Source organism: Otolemur garnettii, unplaced genomic scaffold (assembly GCF_000181295.1).
Source record: "Otolemur garnettii isolate 467f Iridium unplaced genomic scaffold, OtoGar3 scaffold00096, whole genome shotgun sequence".
In the NCBI taxonomy this organism is placed as follows: domain Eukaryota; kingdom Metazoa; phylum Chordata; class Mammalia; order Primates; family Galagidae; genus Otolemur; species Otolemur garnettii.
Genome location: NW_003852491.1, coordinates 5,734,894 through 5,756,046, shown reverse-complemented (window position 1 = coordinate 5,756,046; position 21,153 = coordinate 5,734,894). Strand labels below are relative to the sequence as shown.

The 21,153-nt window shown below is 50.8% G+C and overlaps 1 protein-coding gene across 3 annotated transcripts in view; it reads left to right on the top strand.

Annotated features, from left to right (window-relative positions):
• Window positions 1-18,722, top strand: part of GSG1L (GSG1 like) — a 238,574-nt gene extending 219,852 nt beyond the window's left edge. Inside the window, exons 5-6 of one of the 3 annotated variants that reach the window (XM_003795753.2) lie at window positions 5,936-6,006; window positions 18,137-18,722. In XM_003795753.2, the coding sequence (XP_003795801.1) occupies window positions 5,936-6,006; window positions 18,137-18,234 (169 nt within the window). In that variant the 3' untranslated portion in view covers window positions 18,235-18,722. The remainder of the gene's footprint in view (window positions 1-5,935; window positions 6,007-18,136) is intronic. The other 2 variants (XM_003795752.1, XM_023516747.1) reach the window with 2 other exon arrangements.
• Window positions 18,723-21,153: the final 2,431 nt, after the last annotated feature.

Here is a 21,153-nt window from a genome sequence, read left to right as displayed (position 1 = left end):
TTGAGAGCCAGGTGTTACCATTTACCAGCCTGCTATTAAGCTTCGGGTATGTTATAAATTTAGGTGCAGTTTTTCATCTCTAAAATGGGGATGGTGCGGTTAACATCTGAGCAGGTACCTCTGTCCTTGTCCCCTTCCCTGCCGCTCATTCACTTTCTGGGTGCCACAGCATTCACTCACCATAGCTTCTGCTCTGACACTCGTTGTCCCTAGTTTGGGAGATTGTCTCTTCCGGGGCAGAAAAGCCTGTGCTGTGCTGACCTTCTGTGGGTTCTGTCTCCCCTGAATCCAGAAATTTTTGATGTTCTGAAGACTTTACTCTCCTTCTTTCAAACTACCTATTTCCGGAGGCAATGACAGTGACAGCTCCGAATGATGGAAGAAAGGGGCGTGTGTTTGGCAGGGGGGCTCTGGTTAGCATACTCTTCCACCTCTGGGGCTGAAAGTGGAGTCGCTGAGTGACTGGACCACAGCGGCCCCACGGGTGAAGATGATGACAACAGTAATAATAATGACGATAAGGCTGGGTGCGGTGGCTCATGCCTGTGATCCTAGCACTGTAGGAAGCTGAGGCGGGTGGATAGCCTGAGCTAGAGTGAGACCCCATCCTTAAAAATAGCTGGGCGTTGTGGCGGGAGCCTGTAGTCCCAGCTACTGGGGAGGCTGAGGCAAGAGGATGGCTTGAGCCCAGGAGTTTGAGATTGCTGGGAGCTATGATGCCATAGCACTCTACCAAGAGTGACAAAGTGAGTCTCTGTCTCCCCCAAAAACAAAGTGATGATGATGATGATGATCATAGCAAGTGCCAAGATGTGTTCTAAGTACTACCCTAAATAGATTGAGCTTTACATTTATTAATTCACTTAATCCTTACAACGACCTTAAGAGGCAAGTGTGTTATATGCCCATTTATCAGATGAGAAAATCAAGGCTTGTCCAGATGCAAATAGTGGGTGAACAGTGGAGCCATCACCCCAGCCCCTAGGAGAATGTAACTCACCTGCGGTGCCAGGTCCCATCTGCTGAGTGTTGCTTCACTCCACGGGTCCCTGTTAACCCTTCAAAGCACTTATTTAGATTTGTGGGCAATATCATACACCACCATTTTTTTTTAACAAAAGTAAATCTGTCTTTGGAAAACGAGTAATATTTCCTGCAGGAAATCACAGTTCAAATCAAAGGGAACTGTCACCTGGTACCATTTGTGGAGATTCCTTTCTTAACTCAGGGTCAACCCTGTTGACCCTTGGCTGCTATTAGCTTTAGACATTTCCTTCCTCCCTCCTTCCCTCCCTCCCTCCCTTCCCTTACTTGGGATACTTTGTACCACACACTATGCTAGACCCTGAGGCTACATGAGGAGAATGAGATAAACTCCATCCTTCTTCTCTCTGAATTGAAAATGTATTAGGGAAGACAGACTATTAAGCAAATTTAGAAATGGTAGTGGTTAACATGCCCTGAGCCCTGCCTCTGTGCCACGCCCTGGGCTCTCATCCTTACAACACCAAGGAGGCAGTGGCAGTGGCAGTGGCTGTGACTATTATTACTGTGACTACTGCCCTCCTGCCTATCATACACATAAGAAAACTGAGATTCAGAGCAGCCCCATGAATTGCACAGAGTCGTTCTGCCTGTATTGAGGCCAGGCATGGTGAGCTCAACCACGATTTCTCCTCACTCCAGGGCCCCAGGCCTCATGGTGACCAAAGCCCCCACTTGTCCTCTGTGTATCTCCTGCCAGAAAGCCCAGCTGACCAGGGGCAGTCGGCCCTTGAGCAAAAGAGCAAATACCTGACCTTAGTCAGATTCCAGACTGCTGTGGATAGTGGGGACAGTGACTGTGGGATGGTGCAGTCACCCTAGACAGCTGTTGGCATCTCCTCTGCAATTCCAGGAAGCCAGAGAGGGGTGGTCCCCAGCCCTGCTTTTCATGAGGACCTCACGATTTAGACCACAATTGCAGGAGGGTCATCAACCCTTGCCCCAAACCACTGCCCAGCTTTAACCATGCCCGGTGGCTGCCAAGATGCTGCAAATCTCACAGATCTGGTGTTGTCCTCAGTGAATCTGGTGGGGAGACTGAGTTTGTGCAAGGAAACCAGCCCTGTCCAGAACAGCAACACAGCACCATAGAAAGTCGTGCAGACCGGGCTTGGGGCTCAGCTCCCTCTCTGAGAAGTAAGCAGGTATCATGTGGTCTTCAGGAGGTAGTCCAAGCCATCATCTCCCTGAGAAACCTCTCTGGAACCAACCCCGGTGGTTCTCAGCCCTGGTTGCACGTCGTGCCCTCTACACATATATCTGGACCCCTGGTGATTTAAAACTGCCTGGTGACTTCAGTGGGCAGAAAAGTTGAGAACCACCAGACTTGGTCGAACCATCTCCATAAGCCAAATCCTGCCCACCACCTGGTTATGACTGTCTGTACACACCAAGCCCATCTGTTTACGTCTTTGTGGCTCCTTTCATACAAGAGGGGCAGAGTAAGTAGTTGTGAGAGAGGTAGAGTAGTTGTGATAGAGACCGTATGACTTGTAAGGCCTCTAAAATTTACATACAGACCTTTACAGAAGAAGTTCATCAACCCCTAGACTAGACAGTCAGTTATTCATCCTGCCCACCTTCTTAACACCACTCCAGCCTAAAACTTAGTGTGTGATGCGTGATAATTTGCATAAAACAAGCAAGAACTCCTGGGGAGGGGGCTTCTGGGTCGTCCATGTGGCCTCCAAGCCCAGCACAAGGCCTTGCACACACAGGTGCTCAGTAATGGCAGCTGTTATGTGATAAGTCAGCTGTTGAACTGGGGTCTGGGCAGTGAGGTTTGGATGAGTAGGGAGGGAAGGTATCATGCCAGGCAGGGGTGCTTGTCTCCTTAGGCACCAGCCCTTTGCTCCTGGGGCCCACTTCCCAGGGCTGAGGCTCCCAGCAGAAGCCAAGGAGGTGCTCAGCACAGGCCTGGAGGGAGGTGAATCTCAATGAACCAGGAGAATTGGGACCCTGGGGGCAATTAAGGAATTGGTTCCAGGTTGAGGCTGTAAGAAGCCGCCCTCAGTATGGCAAGACTGGTCTCTGTTGACCCAGAGGTGCTGGATATGTCCAGGCTGCAGGGGATCTGAGATGGGAATGGGGCTCAGTTACCTGGCCCAGTCTTCCATCCAATGTTTGAATCTAGTTACTGCTTCATGACCGGTAATCCCCCAGTTTGAGCATGTCTAGTGATGGAGAACTTACCACATACACCATTATTTGGAAGAGTGAAAAAATGAGAAAACACCTAAATGTCTATCACTAGAGTATTGAGGCCAGGCATGGTGGCTCACTCCTGTAATCCCAGCATGTGGGGAGGCTGAGGTAAGAGGATCGCTCAAAGTCAGGAATCCAAGACTAGCCTGGGCAACATAGCAAGACCCTATCTCTACCAAAAAAAGAATCAAAAATTAGCTGGACATAGTGGTGCACACCTATAGTCCCAGCCGCTCAGGAGGCTAAGGCAGGAGGATCGCTTGAACCCAGGAATGTGAGGTTGCAGTGAGCTATGACGTGTGCCTGGCATACAACTGTACAACTATAAGGAAAAAAAATGCTGGACATCTAAGTGTACCAATGTGGGAAATCTTCCAGGTAAGTGAAATAAATACCATGTTATAAAACAGTCTGTTCAATTTGAGTCTATTTATGTAAAAAAGAGTATTAATTTTGAAAATAAAGCACCAGACTGCTAACTGTGGTGATCCCATTACATGGAGATGTGATTATAGGGGACTTTTGCTCTCTCTGTGGCATTGGAATTTCTTTTGTTTGTTTTTGAAACAAGCTTGTGTTATCAGGAAAATAAACAAGATATTTCTATTAAGAGACCAAAAAAAAAAAAAAAAGGCAGGCTCCCTTATATTGAACTAAAATTTGCCTTCCTATAACATAAATGCACTTGCCTTTGCTTGCTACCTGAGGCCACTTGACCACAGAAGATATTTGTAAACAGAAATTGTGTTCAGAGTTTGTTCCCTGGGAAGCACAGGCCTAGCCCCTGGGTGCAGACAGTATGGACAGGCCTCATGTGGTGTCACACTACACCTGCCATTATCTAACCTTGTGCAAACTTGTCTTTCCTATTGGGCTAGAAGTTCTCTCAGGGCACAGATTATGAAATAGACATTTTTTTTTTTTTGAGACAGAGTCTCACTCTTTTGTGTGCTAGAGTGCAGTGGTGTCATCGCTGCTCACAGCAATGTCAAACTCCTGGACTCAAGTGATTCTCCCGCCTCAGAGTCCTGAGTACAGGGATGATAGGCAACAATCACTATGCTTGGCTATTTTTTCTATTTTTAGTAGAGATGAGGTCTCCCTCTTGCTCAAACTGGTCTTGAACTCCCTAACCTAAGAGATTATTCTGCCTTGACCTCCCAGAGTGCTAGGATTACAGGCATAAGCCACTGCACCCGGCCTTCAAATAGACATTTTTCCCCTCCGCAAAGCATCTGGTGCCAACTACACAGAGCAGGTCTTCAGGAAGTTCCTGGTGAATGAGCAGATGGATGATTGTTGGGGACCAAAATTATCCATGTGTGAGTGTCTCTTTCCCATCTACTAAGGACATGTTGGCATTGCTTCCATGTCATTCACCATCTTCCCCGTGGCTGTCCTCCAGCCCCAAGCTCCTGGACATGCAACTAGAAATAAGAGGTGTCAGGAAGAATCAAAGAACAGAGATGGGCATTTGCTTTGGAAAGGATTGAGCTATCCTTGCATGAGAGGAAAGAGGGTAGCAGTGAAAAGACAGAGAGGGCAGAGAAAAGGAAGACCCCCCACCAAGGGCACACTGGAGCTCATGTGTGGGGAGGACTGAAAGTGAGAGGTTCACAACAGGCGAAAAGCAGAGAGAGGAAAGCAGTAGAGGAAAGATGCCATGGTGTGTGAATTGGAGGACCTTGTGGGTTCCTTAGGGGGTGCAAAAATGATTAGAGCTGCCTTTACTTCACAGTACTAGATTGCATTTCTGTGGATATGATGCCTTTGGGAACTGGACTGTGTGGGGCTCTGAAATTTATTTGGGTTATAGTCAAATTAGGGCAGTGAGGGAACACAGCCCCACACATTCTTGGGCCCAGCCAACAGTGGGATGAGGGTTAGGCTCTAGGTTTGGAGTTGTGTCAGAGAGTATGTGGCCACCTCCACTGTCCAGGTCCTTGTCACCTTGTGCTCTGTGCTTACCATCTGTTGCCACTCTGCAGACCCTGCTCCCTTTAGGTCCATGGCAATCTCGAGATGTCAGAGAAGAGGGCAGCCATACCCAAGAAGCTCTTACGGTTGTTGGGGGGAAGGAACACTGTGCCAGAAGTTGGTAGACTGGGCCATGTTTATATGCAAAATCATCTTTAGGAAATGTTTCAATTTAGTTAAGAAATGTTATACAGCTCAGAAAAGTCCATTACCTCTCAAATCAGAAAATAGACTTAAGCAAAAATAAGGCTCCAGATTTCAATCCCCTATATTTTCATTACATGGAAATAATCACTGTTCACCTTTTGATATATATTCTGCCAAATAATTTTTGTGTACATCAATGTATAACTTTAAAACAAATCAAACTGTACACATCTTTTGTAATATATCATTTGCACATAATTGATGTTTATCTTTTTGTGACAATGGGTTTGCATCACTGTTCTGTCTCTAATTTATTAGCTGCGTGGCACTGGGTTGGCCACGTACTCCAGACACTTCCGTTTCTTCATCAATAGAATGGAAATAGTGATGCCCACCCCACAGGATTGTGGTCCCTGTGAGATCTCATAGGGCAGCAGGTGGAAAGTTACTTTGCAAAATGCTCTCCAAAGGCCGGGGACCACACTTTTTCAGGTCCTGGGTCTCTGCCTGCTTAGCCTGTTCTTCCTTACACAAGCTTTTGTTTTTGTTTTATTCTCTCCAGGATTGAGAAGCGGGATGGAAGCGAGGAGGAGGACTTTCACTTAGACTGTCGCCACGAGAGATACCCCACCCGTAAGTGGCCTCCTCTACAGGCCCCTACTGCTATAGATTCATGTGCGGTTAGAGGAGAAAGAAACCCCAGAGCCAAGCTAGGCCAGCCCATGTACACCCCTGCACTCTTGCACAGACACCCCATTCATGAGGAAACTGAGGCTGGTGTCTCAGGCTTGGTGTCTCACAAGTCCTCTGCAGGCAGCAGCTACAGCCCTTAGAGTGGGGATGGGATTCTCAGAAAGGAAGAGAGAGATTGCCAGGCCTCGAGGCACAAGGGTTAGCCATTGGCCTCAGGGAGAATAGTCCTGGGTAGAATTAGTTGAGTCAGGGAGGTGACAGTGGACAGAGTGGTTTGTGCTGGGGATGCTCTTGGCAGCCCAGAGTGTGCTAAGTTCATACATCTCAGCATGACCTCACCATAAGGTGGAATCTAGGGCACACGTTAGAAAAGCAAGTATCAGGATAGAAAGCCAAGGAGATGTGCAAAAGAGACAAAGGACCTTGCTCAAAAGCGCAAAGGAAAGGACCAAGGTAAGATCAGCTGAGATGGCTGAGTGCCCACCAGTGTCTCCCTGCCTACCCCACCCTGTACAAAGGTCTTTTCATGCCTGATCTCATATTCTTGCTGATCCCCAACCCCTATGGCCGACATTGCTACCCACAGTTTACGGATGAGGAAACTAAGGCTGAGAGAGGTGAAGTAACTTCCCCAAGGTCACACAGCTTAGTGGCAGAGGAGTGGCAGAGCCACTGTCCCAGCTGCATCTCTCAGGTCCTTTAGGAAGCTTGGTGACTTACATCTATCTGTGCCTGCACCTGTGTGCCTGAGGCTTCCCCACTTCTACCCCCGAAAGACTGAAGTGCTAGAGTATTGGCATATAGGTACCCCAGCTCCTTTGCCCTGCAGTGGGATCCCTGAGGCATGTGACCTGCAGTTTCCCTGCAGGATGGACAGTCAGTGGTCATCAGGCCCAGCATGTCCCTCCCCTTCCCTGTGCCACTTTTCTTCTCTGCCCAGCTTCCCCACACTTTCTTACCAATCATGGCACTCAAGTTCTTATCTCAGAGTTTGCTCCTGGGGTAGAAGGCAGAGTTGATCTGCCTTCAAATCCTGTGATCCTCATAACATGTCCCTGCTGATGTTGGGGGGTCCTGGCTGGAGCAGAGGAGAAGGTCTGGTCTTCACCCTGGGGGAGGAGGCTCCCATGGGAGGCATCAGCCCAGGGAGGCGACTAGAGCACTAGTACTTGCTGGACGGTTACTTCGTTCAAGGCCTGTGCCGGGTCCTGGAGGGACGGCAGGAGCAGACCCGGCTCGATCCAGGGGCAGAGGGAGCCATTTGCTGAGTGAACTCCTAATGTGCACGACAATGTCCAGTACAGACAAGTGCAAAGGGAGGGACGTGTGATGACAGGGAGGAGCCAGGAGAGGGGCTGTCCTTTAGAGCCAACTCTCTGAGGGGCTGCTGGGCTGGGACCTAAAGGATGGGAAAGTCAGCCAAATAAAGAAAAGAGCTTTCCTGGCAGAGGACCTGCAGAGATAGAGGCACAGGCCCAGAGCCAGAGGAGCAGCAGCGCTGTTGTGGAACAGCTGGGGGCCATGGGGCTGCCATGGGGAGGGCAGGGGAAGGGCGGGTGGCAGGCCGCGGAAGGGCAGCGGGAGGGGAAGGAGCTGCCTCTACAGGGGGAGCCTGGGCATTTTAAGCAGGTAGGAGACACACCCAAGTTCTATTTCTCTCCCACCCTTCTCAAGTTTCTCTCTGTCTGTCATTTCTCTCTATCATCTGTTTATCTCTGTTACCTCCTCATCTCTCTATCACCGGTCTCTATTATCCGTCTCTATCATCTCTCTTTCTGTACCTCTACCTCTGCAGTGCGGGGACAGGACTGGGGGGAACCCAGACTGGTGACCACTAGACCAGTTAGAACCTGGGATACACACCAAACCTTTGCTGTTGCCATCCTTCCTGGGAAAGACCACGGGGGCCTGAATTCTGGCAATGGAGATAAAAGCGGGTGGATTTGAGAACTCTCTGCCGGTAGAATTGCCAGAGTGTCCTAGTTTGGGTTCCCCTGGAAGGAGATCCCTGAGATAAGGCTAGGACAGCAAGTACTTTATTTGGGTGATCATGGAAGTGGAGAAGGGGGAGTGAGAAGGCAGAGGTGGGTGGCCGGGAAGAGGCACAGCCTTGGGCAGCCAGTGCAGGGCCCGTGCATCTGAGTCACCTCCAGGCAGGACAGCGACTTTCCTGGGTCAGTGTCTGAGGGCTGTGGAGGCCAGGAGGAGAAAGCCCACCTCATGCCGTGGGGGTCTGCAGTGTGCACCAGGTCTGGTGGGGGTGCATCAGCTCAGTGACCAGTGAGGATGGGGATGAGACCAGTCACATAATTTCTACTGGAATAGTCAGAGCTTGGGATCACAGACTGATGGAAGGATGAGGGGGGGAAATGTGTGAGGCACAATGATGCTTTGTGTGGTGGGGGTTTGGTGGGGTTGTGGGGGCCTCCTGGAGGCAGCTCATAGATAGAGTGGGGCTTAAGAGGGTGGCAGTGTGGGAGGCTGAAGCCAAGGGGCTGCTAAGGTCGTCTGGGGGGAACATGCAGGGTGGAGAGAGGCAGTAAAGCAGAGGAGCCTTGGGGGCCACCGGGGAAAGGGCTGCAGAGAGCTGTCAGCTGCCCTCAGAGGTTTTCTAAATCCCAGCTTCTCAGGGAAGAAAAGACCCTCAGATCCCACAGGCTCCACTCTGGGTGTGCCTTTCATCAGGTAGTGGAGCATTAGCAGGGAAGGCTGCTTTCCCTGGGGCTGCAGAGGTACGGAGACCCCTATATCAAACAACGTGGAAGGAGAGACCCCATCTATTCTCAGAGCTGAGAGGGGGAGTCTGCTGGCTAGACACTGGCACGAGAGAGCCCATCCCTTCAGCTGGCCTAAAGTGAGCTTCTTTTATTCCACAAATCTTTATTGAAGAGGCTTCTCTGGCTCCTGGGAACACAGAGACAAAAGAACATTGCTGGGCCCTGGCCAGCTCCTGGTCCTGTGGGGGAGACAGACCCAAGCCCCTACTGCAGTGTGTGGCCAGAGCTGTGACAGGGTCAGTGCAGGCTCAGAGGTAGCAGAGGCTCTTCATCCACCCAGGCAGAGGAGCAGGGGCAGGAGTGGGGGCAAGGGGATTGAGTCAGGGGTGCCCCAACTTTGTAGGACCTCTGTAGCCACAGTGATGATACCTTGCCTTGATTATGAAAGTAGCCAACAAGAACTCAGTTCTGCCCCCCTCGCCAATCTGATTATACTATCTCACCCTTGCATATGTTCTAAGGACTTTACACTTACTCATTTAATCCTCAATAGCTGCATTTGATAAACAGGGAATCTGAGGTCCAGGAAGTTAAGACTGTGGCTTACCCAGCATCACCAGCCAGGAAGTAGCAGAGCTGGGGTTTGAACCCAGTCCGACTCCATCACCCATACCCTGGACCACTAGGGTGAGCCGCCGTGTGTCAGTCAGAGCTCCACTTGCTGGGCTCACCTCCTGTCTGGGCCCAGACAGGGCTCTGAGGATCTGTGTGGGGGGCCCAGTCCTCACAGAGCTCGTGGTCCAGAGAAGCAGCCAATCAAACTGGTTGTGGAAAGGATGCCATCTCCAGAATTCGGCCTCTTAGCTGCTAGTGGGTTTTCAGCCAAGAAAATATTTTGGAAATGCCTGGATGAGTTTTGCAATATTTCTGCAGGGAGCAGCTGCTCAGATCCTGCGATGGGCTGACTTGTCGGCAGGAGGAACGGGGGAGGAGGGATGTCAGGGAGCCTGCATTATTAAACACTTACTGTGTGCAGGTCTGTGCTAAGCACTTGGCTGCCATCTCGTTTGATGTCTGATCCAGCCCTGAGAAAGAGGGATTATTCTTCTCCTTATGGAGATGGAGAGTTTAAGGCTCTGAAAGGCAAATCGACTTTGCTGAGATCTCTGGGTCCACTTGGTGATCAAACTCAGCTTGGCGTTTGGATCTTTCTCCTTACTGTGGGAATGAGGCTGCTCCTGCTCAGGACTCTCAGTCCCCCTGACCTCACTCCTCCCATCTCCCCTCTCCCAAGCTGCCCCCGCCTTCCTGGCTTTCCTCTTCCCTGAACACGCAAAACTCATTCCCCTTGTAGGGCCTTTGCACTTACTATTCCCTCTGCTTGAATGCTCTCCCTCTAAATCTTTGTCTCATCTTGAACTTTTGTCCCATCTTGAAGCCTCCACTGAAAGACCACCTCCTCCGAGAAGCAGTCCTGGATCTGCACTAGCTTCCCCAGTCGTCCTCCTATCTCCAGCTTCTCTTTTCTTCACAGCATTTGTCCCTCTCTGAAATGATCTTTTATATGGATGTGCTTAGTTTGGTTTTGTTACCTCCCCACTAAGTGCCATGAGAATAGGCATCTTGTCTATTTTGTTCATGTCTATATCCCAAGAGCCTAATTCAGTATATGGCACATAGTAGGTGCTTGGTTGTTGGCTCTAAACCTCCAAGTTTCCCCCCCCTTCCCATCTGAGAAACCACTTTTGAATGAACAGTTACATAAACTTTTGGTTGTCCTAACTGTCCCCAAAGTTGCTATTTTGGGGGGGCTACTGTAATATGGATTCTGTCACAATTTTTTTTTTCTTGAGGAAAGAATTTGCTTTTGAAACCTGCCTTTGGGGCTTTGTGGTGCTGCCAGCTAGCTCAGGAGCACATCAGACATGACATGTGATGGAGGCAACATTGCCATATGGCCCAGGTGTCTGCATCTTCCTTACAGGGGCGACTGAGGTTTGCAGCGGGATTACAACTGTCAAGTTCAATGCCCAAGATAAGCTTTTGATTTTGCCAGGTGTGTCTTGTAAGGCTGGGTTTGGCGAGAGGCTGTCACTTGCCAGGCACAGAGGTGGCTTCTGGGAACTCTGTCTAGATGGGTCTCTGTCACAGCTGCCCCCAAAATAGCAGAGGGAATTAGAAGGAAGACGTTTTCTGGGCCCAGAGCAACTTGGCATTTTTATTAGATCAAAATCAAATCCAATAGAGTACTGCTGAAGTTGCTTCCTTTATTAAAATGGAAACAGACAATATTTCTGAAATAAATATCAATGCCAATTTGCTGGGAGCACAGAGGGGCATGAAGTTTGGTGACATCAGAGACCCTGACATTGGAGGCTGAGAGTTCTAAGCCAACATTAGCATCCCACTCTCACGCGGGGCTCCTGAACGTACTGACTGCAGGCTCACCCTCAGAGCTCCTGCTCAGGATGTCTGCGGTGGGACCTGGGGTTCTGCATTTCTAACAGGTCCCCAGAGATGCTGGCCCTGAGACCACAGCCGAGCCATGCTCAGCCCTTGGCCAATACTTGTCCCTCTAAAGCTGCTGCCAGGGGCGACTCTGCATTTTGTCACAAGCTCAGGCTATTCAGCAACTTCTAGATGGAAATTGCTGTTTCTAGAGCCAGTCCCCCTCCAATCCATCCTCCTGAGACATCAACTTGACCATGTCTTCCACGGCCCCTCCCAGTCCCAAAGCCTCATGTGATGACAGCGCCAGTGGGCGTTGGGCACTCTGCCATCCCCTTTCTCATTTTCCCGTGGAGGCTTCTCACTGTCCTGTCCCGCATCATTGCCCTTCATTTGCTCTTCACTCTCTGAACCCTTCTTGGCTTTGCTAATGTCTGTATTTCCAGTCTCTCTCCACTAGAATGGCAGTGTGACGAGGACAGGGACCTTGTTATTGTTTTCCCTGGGGCTGTCCTAGTGCCTACCACATGGGAGGTCCCTGGTATGTTCGAGTGAATGGTTTAGCTCACTTAGTCCTCATGAGATAGGTGCTGTGAGTAGTATTTCCATTTTACTTGGGTTCTAAGAAACAAAGTCATCTGTCCTTGTTCATAAGCCTGTCCAGCTCTGAGCTAGTGCTGTGCCATAGTGCTTTCTTATGCCCATTTTTGTCCTAAGCAGTAGTGCCCCAATCTTGCCTGACCCTAAGAAGCACTTGGGGCAGGTGTTAAAATACAGATTTCCCTGAATAGACAAATTCCTCAACCTGGGGCACGTCAGGAGTCTGTATTGGAACAGTCTGATGAGGAGTTTAGGGGGCCGCTGGGCCTTCTCCACTTCCTCTCCCACCAACTTTGGCACCTGCATTCCTCCCCTCCTTCCCTTCCATCCTGATGTGCCCTATTTTCTAGCCATTCTGTCCCTTGTCTGCTGGATTTTCACACCTCCTGAAGAACCTCATTCATCTGCCAAGAACCTAGTTCACACCCCGTTCCTTCTACCCAGCAGGACCTGCCACCTTGCTCCACTGGGTGAAAAACAAACCCTACCAAAGGAATTGGGCGCTTTGGCAAGTGCTTTCACAGTCTAGCGCAGATGTCTGGGAATGGCACCCGGCCTCCTCCTCAGCGCCTGGCAGAGGTGGCACCTTCGTCTCCACATTTCACTGTCCTGCTGCTCATAAGCCTGAACATTGTGGTGGTTATGAGCTCAGTCCTGGGAATGAGGCTGCCTGGATTCGAATCTCAGTGGGGAGACCCTGGACAAATGACTTAACTTATCTGGGTCTCAGTTTCTTCCTCCGTAAAGTACGATAGTAATACTACCTAACTCTTATTTTTGAGGATTCAATGCATTAGCCCTGGTACATGAAACACATCAGATGGCTCCTGGTACACAGAGAGAGCCGGAGGTGCATTGCTTTTATCACCTCTCCATAAGTGCGCCTGTCTCCCTCACTAGACTGTGAGCAACCCAGAGGGCAGGGCCGGGTCTCACTCATGTCTGTAGACCCAGCTCCCACCATGGAGACTGATGCCCAACACGTGTTTAGGGAAGGAGCCAAGGAACCCATGGCTCTGGGGAAGGGTGGCAGATTAAGTAGATGCTGTCTGATCCCAAAAAGAGAAAGAGACAAAGATAATGTTATGACCAGAAACTTAGGGTCCCCCAAAGATGACACCAGTGAAGAGGAGGATGGGGCCCCCATTCAGTCCCCTAAGATAAGCTGTTGGAAGGTCGACCAGAAGACACAACCTTCCCATTCACGTGGCCCCAACTGACCTTCTCTTCTTCTCGAATCCTCCACTATTTGTTTATTCAACAGACGGGGACTATGAGCACTGTGCCTGGAACTGTGCTGGATGCTGGGGAGCAGCCAGGAGTAAAAGCAGAGCTGGCCTTTATCCTCCCGTGACCTACTGCCTTGTAGGAGACACGGAGGAAGCATGCAGACACTCCCACATACAGTGGAACCTCTGAAGCCCCCTCATGATAGAGATTTACACAGCAGAGTGGATCTGGAGAGGCAGTCAGAGTGCCCTTGCTGAGGTGGTGACATTTTGGGCAATAGAAGAGGGATAGTGGTGTCACTAGTGACTGGCCAGCCCAAAGCCGGCCACCTCACTGTTAACCTCAATTCACTCCCCAGATCCCATCTCTTTCTAGAAAGCAGAAGTCAAGGTTGGACAGCCAGACAGTGGGCTCTGAGCCTAGAGAGAGGCTTTCAGTACCATGGGCAGCAGGCAGAAGAGTCTCCAGAAGACCCTTCCTTGTAAAGGGGCCCATCTCTTCCTCACCAGCTAGAGCTACGATGGGTTTGAGAACACCCATACCTGTCACCTGCCCACCCGTGAGGCCTGCCCACCCTCACTCCACCAGCTCCAGAACAACCTTGGGCAAGTCAGTTTCTGCACATTTGCAGTGGCATTCACATTCTTGATCTAGAAGGGCCCTTCCAATTCAATGAATCCATTTTGGAACAGTAAATGTGATTTAATTTAATCTAGCAGGTTTGGGAGCTGATCCCTGGCATGTTGGTGGCTTGGAGAGCGTTTGAGAAAGTGATTTCCCTCTAAAGGATTGGGAGGTTAGGACTGGAGGGGACCAGAGGTTAAATGTGTTCATGCTTCGATATCTGGATTAAAGAGGGAAAAGAAATCACATCTTTTGAGAACCTCCTATACATCAAATACTCTGCCAACCCTCAGGGTTTTCCAGTGAGTTTAAAAAACAGCATCTGCTACCAATCCTCCCAGTGAGACCTGGGACAAACCTCTCTGCACCCATGGGCCTCAGTTTCTCCACTGTGAAGAAAGGCTGTTGAACCCAACCCCGTTCTGGTGCTGGCACTTTGTTATTTTCACACCCATCAGTATCTGAGAATGAGTAATGAGGAATTCTATGCCGGGGCCCTGCAGGGCCCACTGACTCCTTTGTATCCCACATCCATTTGCAGGCTCAGAGGGCTCAGAGGGCTCAGAGAGGTGCAGTTGCTTGTCACAAGCCACACAGCTTGTAAGAGGTAGAGCCTGGAATTGAACCTTTGGCTGTTAGACCCAAGTATAGTATTTTTCTTCCTGAGCTGGCACTCAATGGAGGAGAAGTTGAGCAAAGAGCTTCTTTGCAAAAGCAGGATCTCAGAGCAGGGAGAGTGGGTGGAGCTCATGCCCCAAGCTCAAGAGAATCCCTCCCTCCTCCGCTTCCATAGTTTCATTTGTTTATAAAAACCAAAAAAGGTCAGTTCAGGACTTTCTCTGTGCGGGGCCAGGCACTGGGGCAAAGAGCAACAGGATGACTGAGACCTGATCCCCACTGTGTAGATATCCTCCACCTCCAGGTTAGTTGGGGAGACACACTGAACTGGCTATGACAGAACAGTGACAAGCTTAGGGAGAGAGTTTGTGCAGCAGCTGAAGGTACACAGAGGCGGGAGCAAGGCTGCGAATGCGTCCCAGAGCAGGGGGCATTTGACGGCAGAGTCAAGGAGGGCAGGGAAGGGCACTGCCAGCCAGGGCACCAGCAGGTGCAAAGCCAAGGAGCCAAGTCATGGCAAAAAGACACAGACTGGAAAACGTAGCGGTCACAGAACGACCCCCCAGGGGCTGAGTCCAGCCTGAGAGGTACTTTGTGACCACAGACTGTTGAAAAAAATTTTAAAACCTTAATTGTTATCTTTTAAGAGCCAGGAGATTTTATTTTGAATTCTAGATTTTCAGTTTCTGGATTGTCTGGAAGCTCTGAGCCCCCATTCCCTCGAGTATCAGTGGGGGAGAGCTGGGGGACCACTGCCTCTGGCCCACACCACCTGCTTGCATCATTTACTTGGGTCCATAGGACGTTTAAAGTTGGGATTCCCAATCTACCACCCAAGGCTTTTTTCTGGCTGGGGACTGGCCCCAAAGTAAATGGCCTTGGGGAGAAAGGAAGTGGGGTGGGGGGTCCTGTTGGGCTGGGGGATACTCCTCAGACATGGTGAGGACCCCCCTCCCCACATATAGTGTAAATGGCTCTGGGCCCCAAGCCCTCCTAGGAGGCCAGAGAATGGGACAGGGGACCCATTCCTCAGTGACTGGCCCTCCAGATTCTAGGGACAGAGAGGATGATTTTAATTCAAGGAAGGACAGGGATCATGGCCTTTCATTGTCCTTAAAAAAATACATGATTCTTGGCTTGGTGCCCATAGCTCAGTGGTTAAGGTGCTAGCCACACACACAGAGGGTGGCGGGTTCAAACCCAGCCTGAGCCAGCTAAACAACAGTGACAATTGCAACAAAAAATAGACAGGTGTTATGGCAGGCACCTGTAGTCCCAGCTACTTGGGAGGCTGAGGCAAGAGAATTGCTTAAGTCTGAGAGTTTGAGGTTGCTGTGAGCTGTGATGCGATAGCACTCTACGGAGGGCAACATAATGAGACTGTCTCTAAAAAAAAAACAAAAAACAAAACATGATTCACTTCTATCTGTTCCAGTAATCTCTCCATGGTTCTGCCTGTTGGCCACTGTAACAGCAGCTACAATCACTTCTAAATGCTCACTTAGAAAAGCAATCAAACCAAATATTTACTTCTAGCTCAGGAAAAAAAAGTCCCAAACACCTTTATGTTGGCAGCGAGCACTTCCCAAAGAATACAACTGTTTCCATGATTAGGGCCAAAGCAAATATTTTTTTCCTGAGGCCAAATTATTCTAGAATGGTTGCAAAATATTTCCTGCCCCTTTAAAAGGTATAGTAAAATTTGCCAAACACAAACGTTAAAGAATATTAAAAACAGGAGAAAAAAAGCAAACCCCCTCCATCGCTACTCGTACAACAGTCTTCTTTGGCTCTTTCCCTCCAGCCTTATTATTAGAAAGAACCTCCCAACACTCAGTGCTGCTTTGGAGACAGGGAAAGCAATGAATGAGCTCTCCATCCTTAGAGGTGGGCAAGCAGAAGCTTGGCTTCACAGGGAATTCCCATTTCAGTGGGCTTTCTACAGAGAGCCAGTATGACCCAAAAGTATGGTCAAGTGTGTCTCTGAGCATCCATTAGAGCTTGGAGTAAGAAAACAACATAACATAGAACGAATTTCTTTTTTCTTCCTTTCCTTCTCCTCTCTTTTTCTTTTCTTGCTTCTGAGACAGGGTCTGGTTGTCATCCAGGCTAGAGTGCCATGGTGTCCTCATGGCTCACTGCAACCTCAAACTCCTGGGCTTAAGCAATCCTCCTGCCTCAGCCTCCTGAGTAGCTGGGACTGCAGGCACCTGCCACAAGGCCCAGCCCTTTTTTCTATTTTTAGTCGAGATGGGGTCTTGCTCTTGCTCAGGCTGGTCTTAAGCTCCTGAGCTCAAGCAATCCACCTACTCCAGCCTCCCAAGTGCTAAGACTACAAGTGTAAACTGCCTCACCCAGCACAGATTTCTTTTAACACTGAAGTTTGGAAGCAGGAAGAAATGAATTCAGTGCAGCCCCACTCTGGTTGTGCGTTCTAAGGCAGCTGCTTATCCTTGCTGAGCCTCAGCTCCCTGGCCTGTGAAATGGGTAGAGCCTGCCTCATGGGCTTGTTGTGGGAGTGTGGAGCTGTGCGTGCTCCGTAACTGTGGGTTTTCTCCCTCTGCCCTTCAGTCCCCCAGCACCATGCCGTCTGCTTCCCGAGCTCTCTCACCTCCACCTCCACTGATCCACTGTGGAGCACCTGCCTGGGGTTCAGGCCTGGCTGTTCTGCGCTAGGGGTCTACTGGGGCCAAAGCCAGTGGCTGTACCACTCAGGGCTCTGAGATGAAGAGGTCCCTGAAGGTCAGGGAGAGGATGTGGGGGACCTACTGGGCAGGCGAAACTTGTGCTAGGCCTTGAGGATTTGATTTGGCAGTGGATACAAGGACATTTTAGGCAGCCAGACCATGGGATGGGAATGGTTCTGGCAATCTAGAAAGACTACAGAGACACACAGGGTGGGCAGGAAATGGTCTTCTAAGACTCAGGAAGACCATAAGAGAAGGGGGGCAGCAGATGAGAAGCATGCTGGCCACCAGGAGCCGCAAGTGGTGGTGAGCGCAGAGCCTGCCCTCTGCCTTGGCTCTCAGGTCAGCTCTGCACGCATGTGCCACCGTCACCATTCCTGGGGGCCATGAGGACTAGGCCCACGGAAGCATCTGCTCTTGTCTTCCTCCCTAGTTCCCCAAGGCTCCTTGAACATGGATAGATACTTGGGTCACTCAGGAGGGGCCTGCCCAAGTGAGGGATAGTTACAGGATGTGGGTGGGTGCTGGATGGGTAGTGGGACTGGGGCTTAGCCAAGGGTGGGTGGCAGAAGGGACAGGTCTAAGGAAAGCAGGTGGGTGGTTGGCAGGAGTGGGGGACAGCTCAATACTGGTGGGTGGAGGTGGGGCAGGTGGGTGCCTGGTGGGTAAGGAGTTTATGGTGGACTGTACAGTGGGTGTGAAGTGAGCTGGGCTCAGGAGGTCAGACTGTGGGTGCAGTGGGTGGGGGCAGGGATGCTTGGGATACAGGCAGATGTGTATATGTAGAGGCGGCTGGAGGATGTGTCCCTGGGTGGGAGCAGAATGGTGGATCAGGTGAGTATGCTGTGGGGTGCCTGAGCAGGCAGGGGAGGGGGTGAGCAGAGTGGACTATGTTGGTGTGTGGTGAGTGGGTGGGGCAGACATTGGCAGGTGTGCTGGGGAACAGCTGGGTTGCCAGGTGGGCAGGAGGCGGGCTGGGTGGAGGGCTGGCTGGGCCAGTGGGTGGGCTGATCGATGGGAGGAGGGGTAGAGGGCTTGGTGAATGGGGGGTGGGTGAGGGACATGCAAAGTAAGTGGGGCGGAAGGGTCGAAGGGGTGTCGGGGAGGAAGGCGGCTTTTGGCACTGACTGCCTTGTCTCTTGGCAGGACACCAGCCACACATGGCAGACTCCTGGCCCCGGAGCTCGGCTCACGAGGCACCAGAGCTGAACCGCCAGTGCTGGGTCCTGGGGCACTGGGTGTGACCAAGATCCCAGTCTGGCCCTGGGACCTCAGGCCGCCGCTGGCACCACCCCCTACCACAAGACCATCAGTCTGGTGCCTCTGGAACCCTGGCCTGTGGGATGTGAACTCAGCAGCCTGCGTGGGAGACACCAGGCCTGTCCTGCCCACCACTGCCTGGGTCCCAGGGCCCTGGACATGGGAGCCGGGTGGGTCTGAGGGAAGGCATAGGTCTGCACAGTGACTCCCGGACAACAGCCACTGTTGCTTGCCACCATCTCATGCAGAGATCTACCGGGTGTGGCTGCCATGCCACGAAAGACATGGACACTGGCCACGGAATGCCTGGCACCCACAAGCCAGCTAGGACCCTAAGGAGGTGCCGAGAGGGGCGAAGCCTGAGGGGGACAGGGAGTGGGCTTCCAAGAAGAGGTGCAGAGGCACTGGCACTGCAGGGGGTCACACAGCAGGCACACAGCAGGGGCTCAATAAATGCTTGCTGAACCTGTTTCCTTACAGTGTATGGAGGCCAGTTGCTCTCTGGGCTGTGCTGCCCCCCATCGCTCCACCCACTGCTGTCCTGGAGGCTGCTGGGGAGAGCCCGAGAATGCTCAGGGCCAGTGGCTGGAGCCCAGGCAGGATGAACACAGGTTGGTGGGGCTGCCTCAGATCCCAGAGGGTGTACAAGGCAGGGCCCAAGCAAGCAGGAGACATGGGTGGATGAGAGATGGGCCCCCAAACCCAGGCCCTAAGCTGGAAGGGGGAAGAAGCCACACTTTTCCTTAGAGCTTAGCAACAGCACACTACCCTGACCCCTGCTGGGGCCCCTCACTCGGTGTCTAGGGCCTCCTTTACACAAAATCCGGGGCTTAGATGCCTGGGGACACAGGTTCCTACTGTAAAGATGGGGGAACTTAGGGTGGCAGAGATGAAGTAACTTGCCCAAAATTACAGAGCTATCAAATATCAGAGCTGGGGGTTGAACCAGGACTCCTGAATCCACGTTCAGCATCTCTGAGGAGGCCTTATCCCTTCCCAGAAGGATTTCTAGAGCTTTCCCCCAAGTAGAAAGCCATCCTATCATACATCTATCATCCATTCCATCTATCCATCATCCATCCATTCATTACCCATCCATCATCCCCCCCTCCCTCCATCATCCATCATCCATTATCCACCCCCGTCCATCCCTTCACCATCCATCCCTCTGTCATCCGTTATCCATCCTCCATCCGTCATCCATCCTTCCTTGTAACAGACATCTGTTCATCATCCTTCCATGCACACATCCTCGTTATTCAGCCATGCATCCTTGGATCCATTGTCCACAATGATATAATTCATTGTGTCCCTACTATGTGTTAAGCCCTGTGGCAGGCGCTTGAGATAGAGCACTGAAGTACCCAGAGAGGGCATCTGCTATTACTGAGTGCTGGGGTCAGACTGCCTGGAATCAGATTCCACCTCCTCCTAGTGACCTTGGGCAAGTTGACCACTCTGTGCCTCAGTTTCCTCACCTACTAAATGGGGGTACTCATTATACCTACCTCTCAAAGCTGTTGTGAGGATTACATGAGCTAACGTACATGAAGCGTGTTCAGAACAGAGCCTGGCACACAGCAGGGGCTTACAGGAAGCTCCCACTGGGGGTGAGTGGAGGGAGTGGTGGTCAGGGCTGGCTCCCTTGGGAAAATGTTGTCCGTGTGTCAGGTGGGCAAAAGTATACTCTTGAAGAAAGAAAGCACATTAGAGGGCTGTAAGATGGTCCAGAGGGCAGATGTGGAGAGGAGAGGTCAGGAGGGTGTGGTGGGAAATCAGGCTGCAGAGGGTGGTGGAGCCAGGCCAGGAGGGATTGGAAGCCTCCTTAGGAAGCGTGGAGTTTATCCTGGGGGCAGGGAGAAGCAGCCAGATGCTTTCAGTGGAGAAGATCACTGCAGCTATGGGCAGAGAATAGATGTAGGAGACTGATCTGGCTCAGGAAAGTGGCCTTGGGGAGAAAGGACCACGGAGGCAGATTCAGGAACTAGTTAGGAGGGAAAATCAACAGGCCTAGAATGGATTGAGGTGAGAGGAAGGGAAGGTTGGTGCTGACTCTTGGGTACGGGATTGGGTATCTCAGTTGGGGAAGATGGAGACTTTATGGTTCTTGAATCTCTGGGGCCCAGGGCATACCCAGGGGGAGGTGCGTGATCATTCATTCATTGATTCATTCATGCATTGAATAATCAAGTAAGTGACCTGTTAATTTACTATTCATTCATTCAACAAATATTGAGGACCTACTGGGTGGGGCTGGAGACGGGCCTGGGAGAGAGATCAGGGCCTAGGTAACGAAACCTCCTTGAATGTCAGGACGAGGAGTTCAGGTTTGGCCTCGTGCAAGAGGGAAACACTGTGATTTGGGGCCCCCAGGCATCTCAGAGCACTTATCTCACCCACGTCTTCTGAAGTTGACTAGTGGACCACAGGAGGTCCAGAAGATGATTTTAGTTGACACGTGGGCAAATTTTAATCTATTTTAATAGTTGTGTTTATGTAAATGTGTATTAGAAAAAAATGTATAATGGGCACATCAGTGCTATGATCTCACAGATGTTATTGCTTAGAGTGAAACCAAAATAGGCATTTAAGTAAAAAGAAAAAGAGTTGGCTTAAAGAAAAGTATTAAATAAATAATCGTGTAAGTAATATGTGATTATGATATGTTATGGCTCACATGAGGGCCATTGTCACAAGGGAAGGGAAAGAGGATCACAGGGCCACTTAAGCTTCAAGTTCTAGCTCCTGGCCAGGGGCTGAGAACAAGCTGTCTTTCAGTCCCACAGAACCTGCAGCAAGAAGACTGCTAGTTAGATAAAAGGAAGCACTTCCAGGCAGGCCAGGTGAGTAATCCACTGGGTCACTGAGAGTCACTGTGAGTTGTCTTCACACAGGGAACAAAT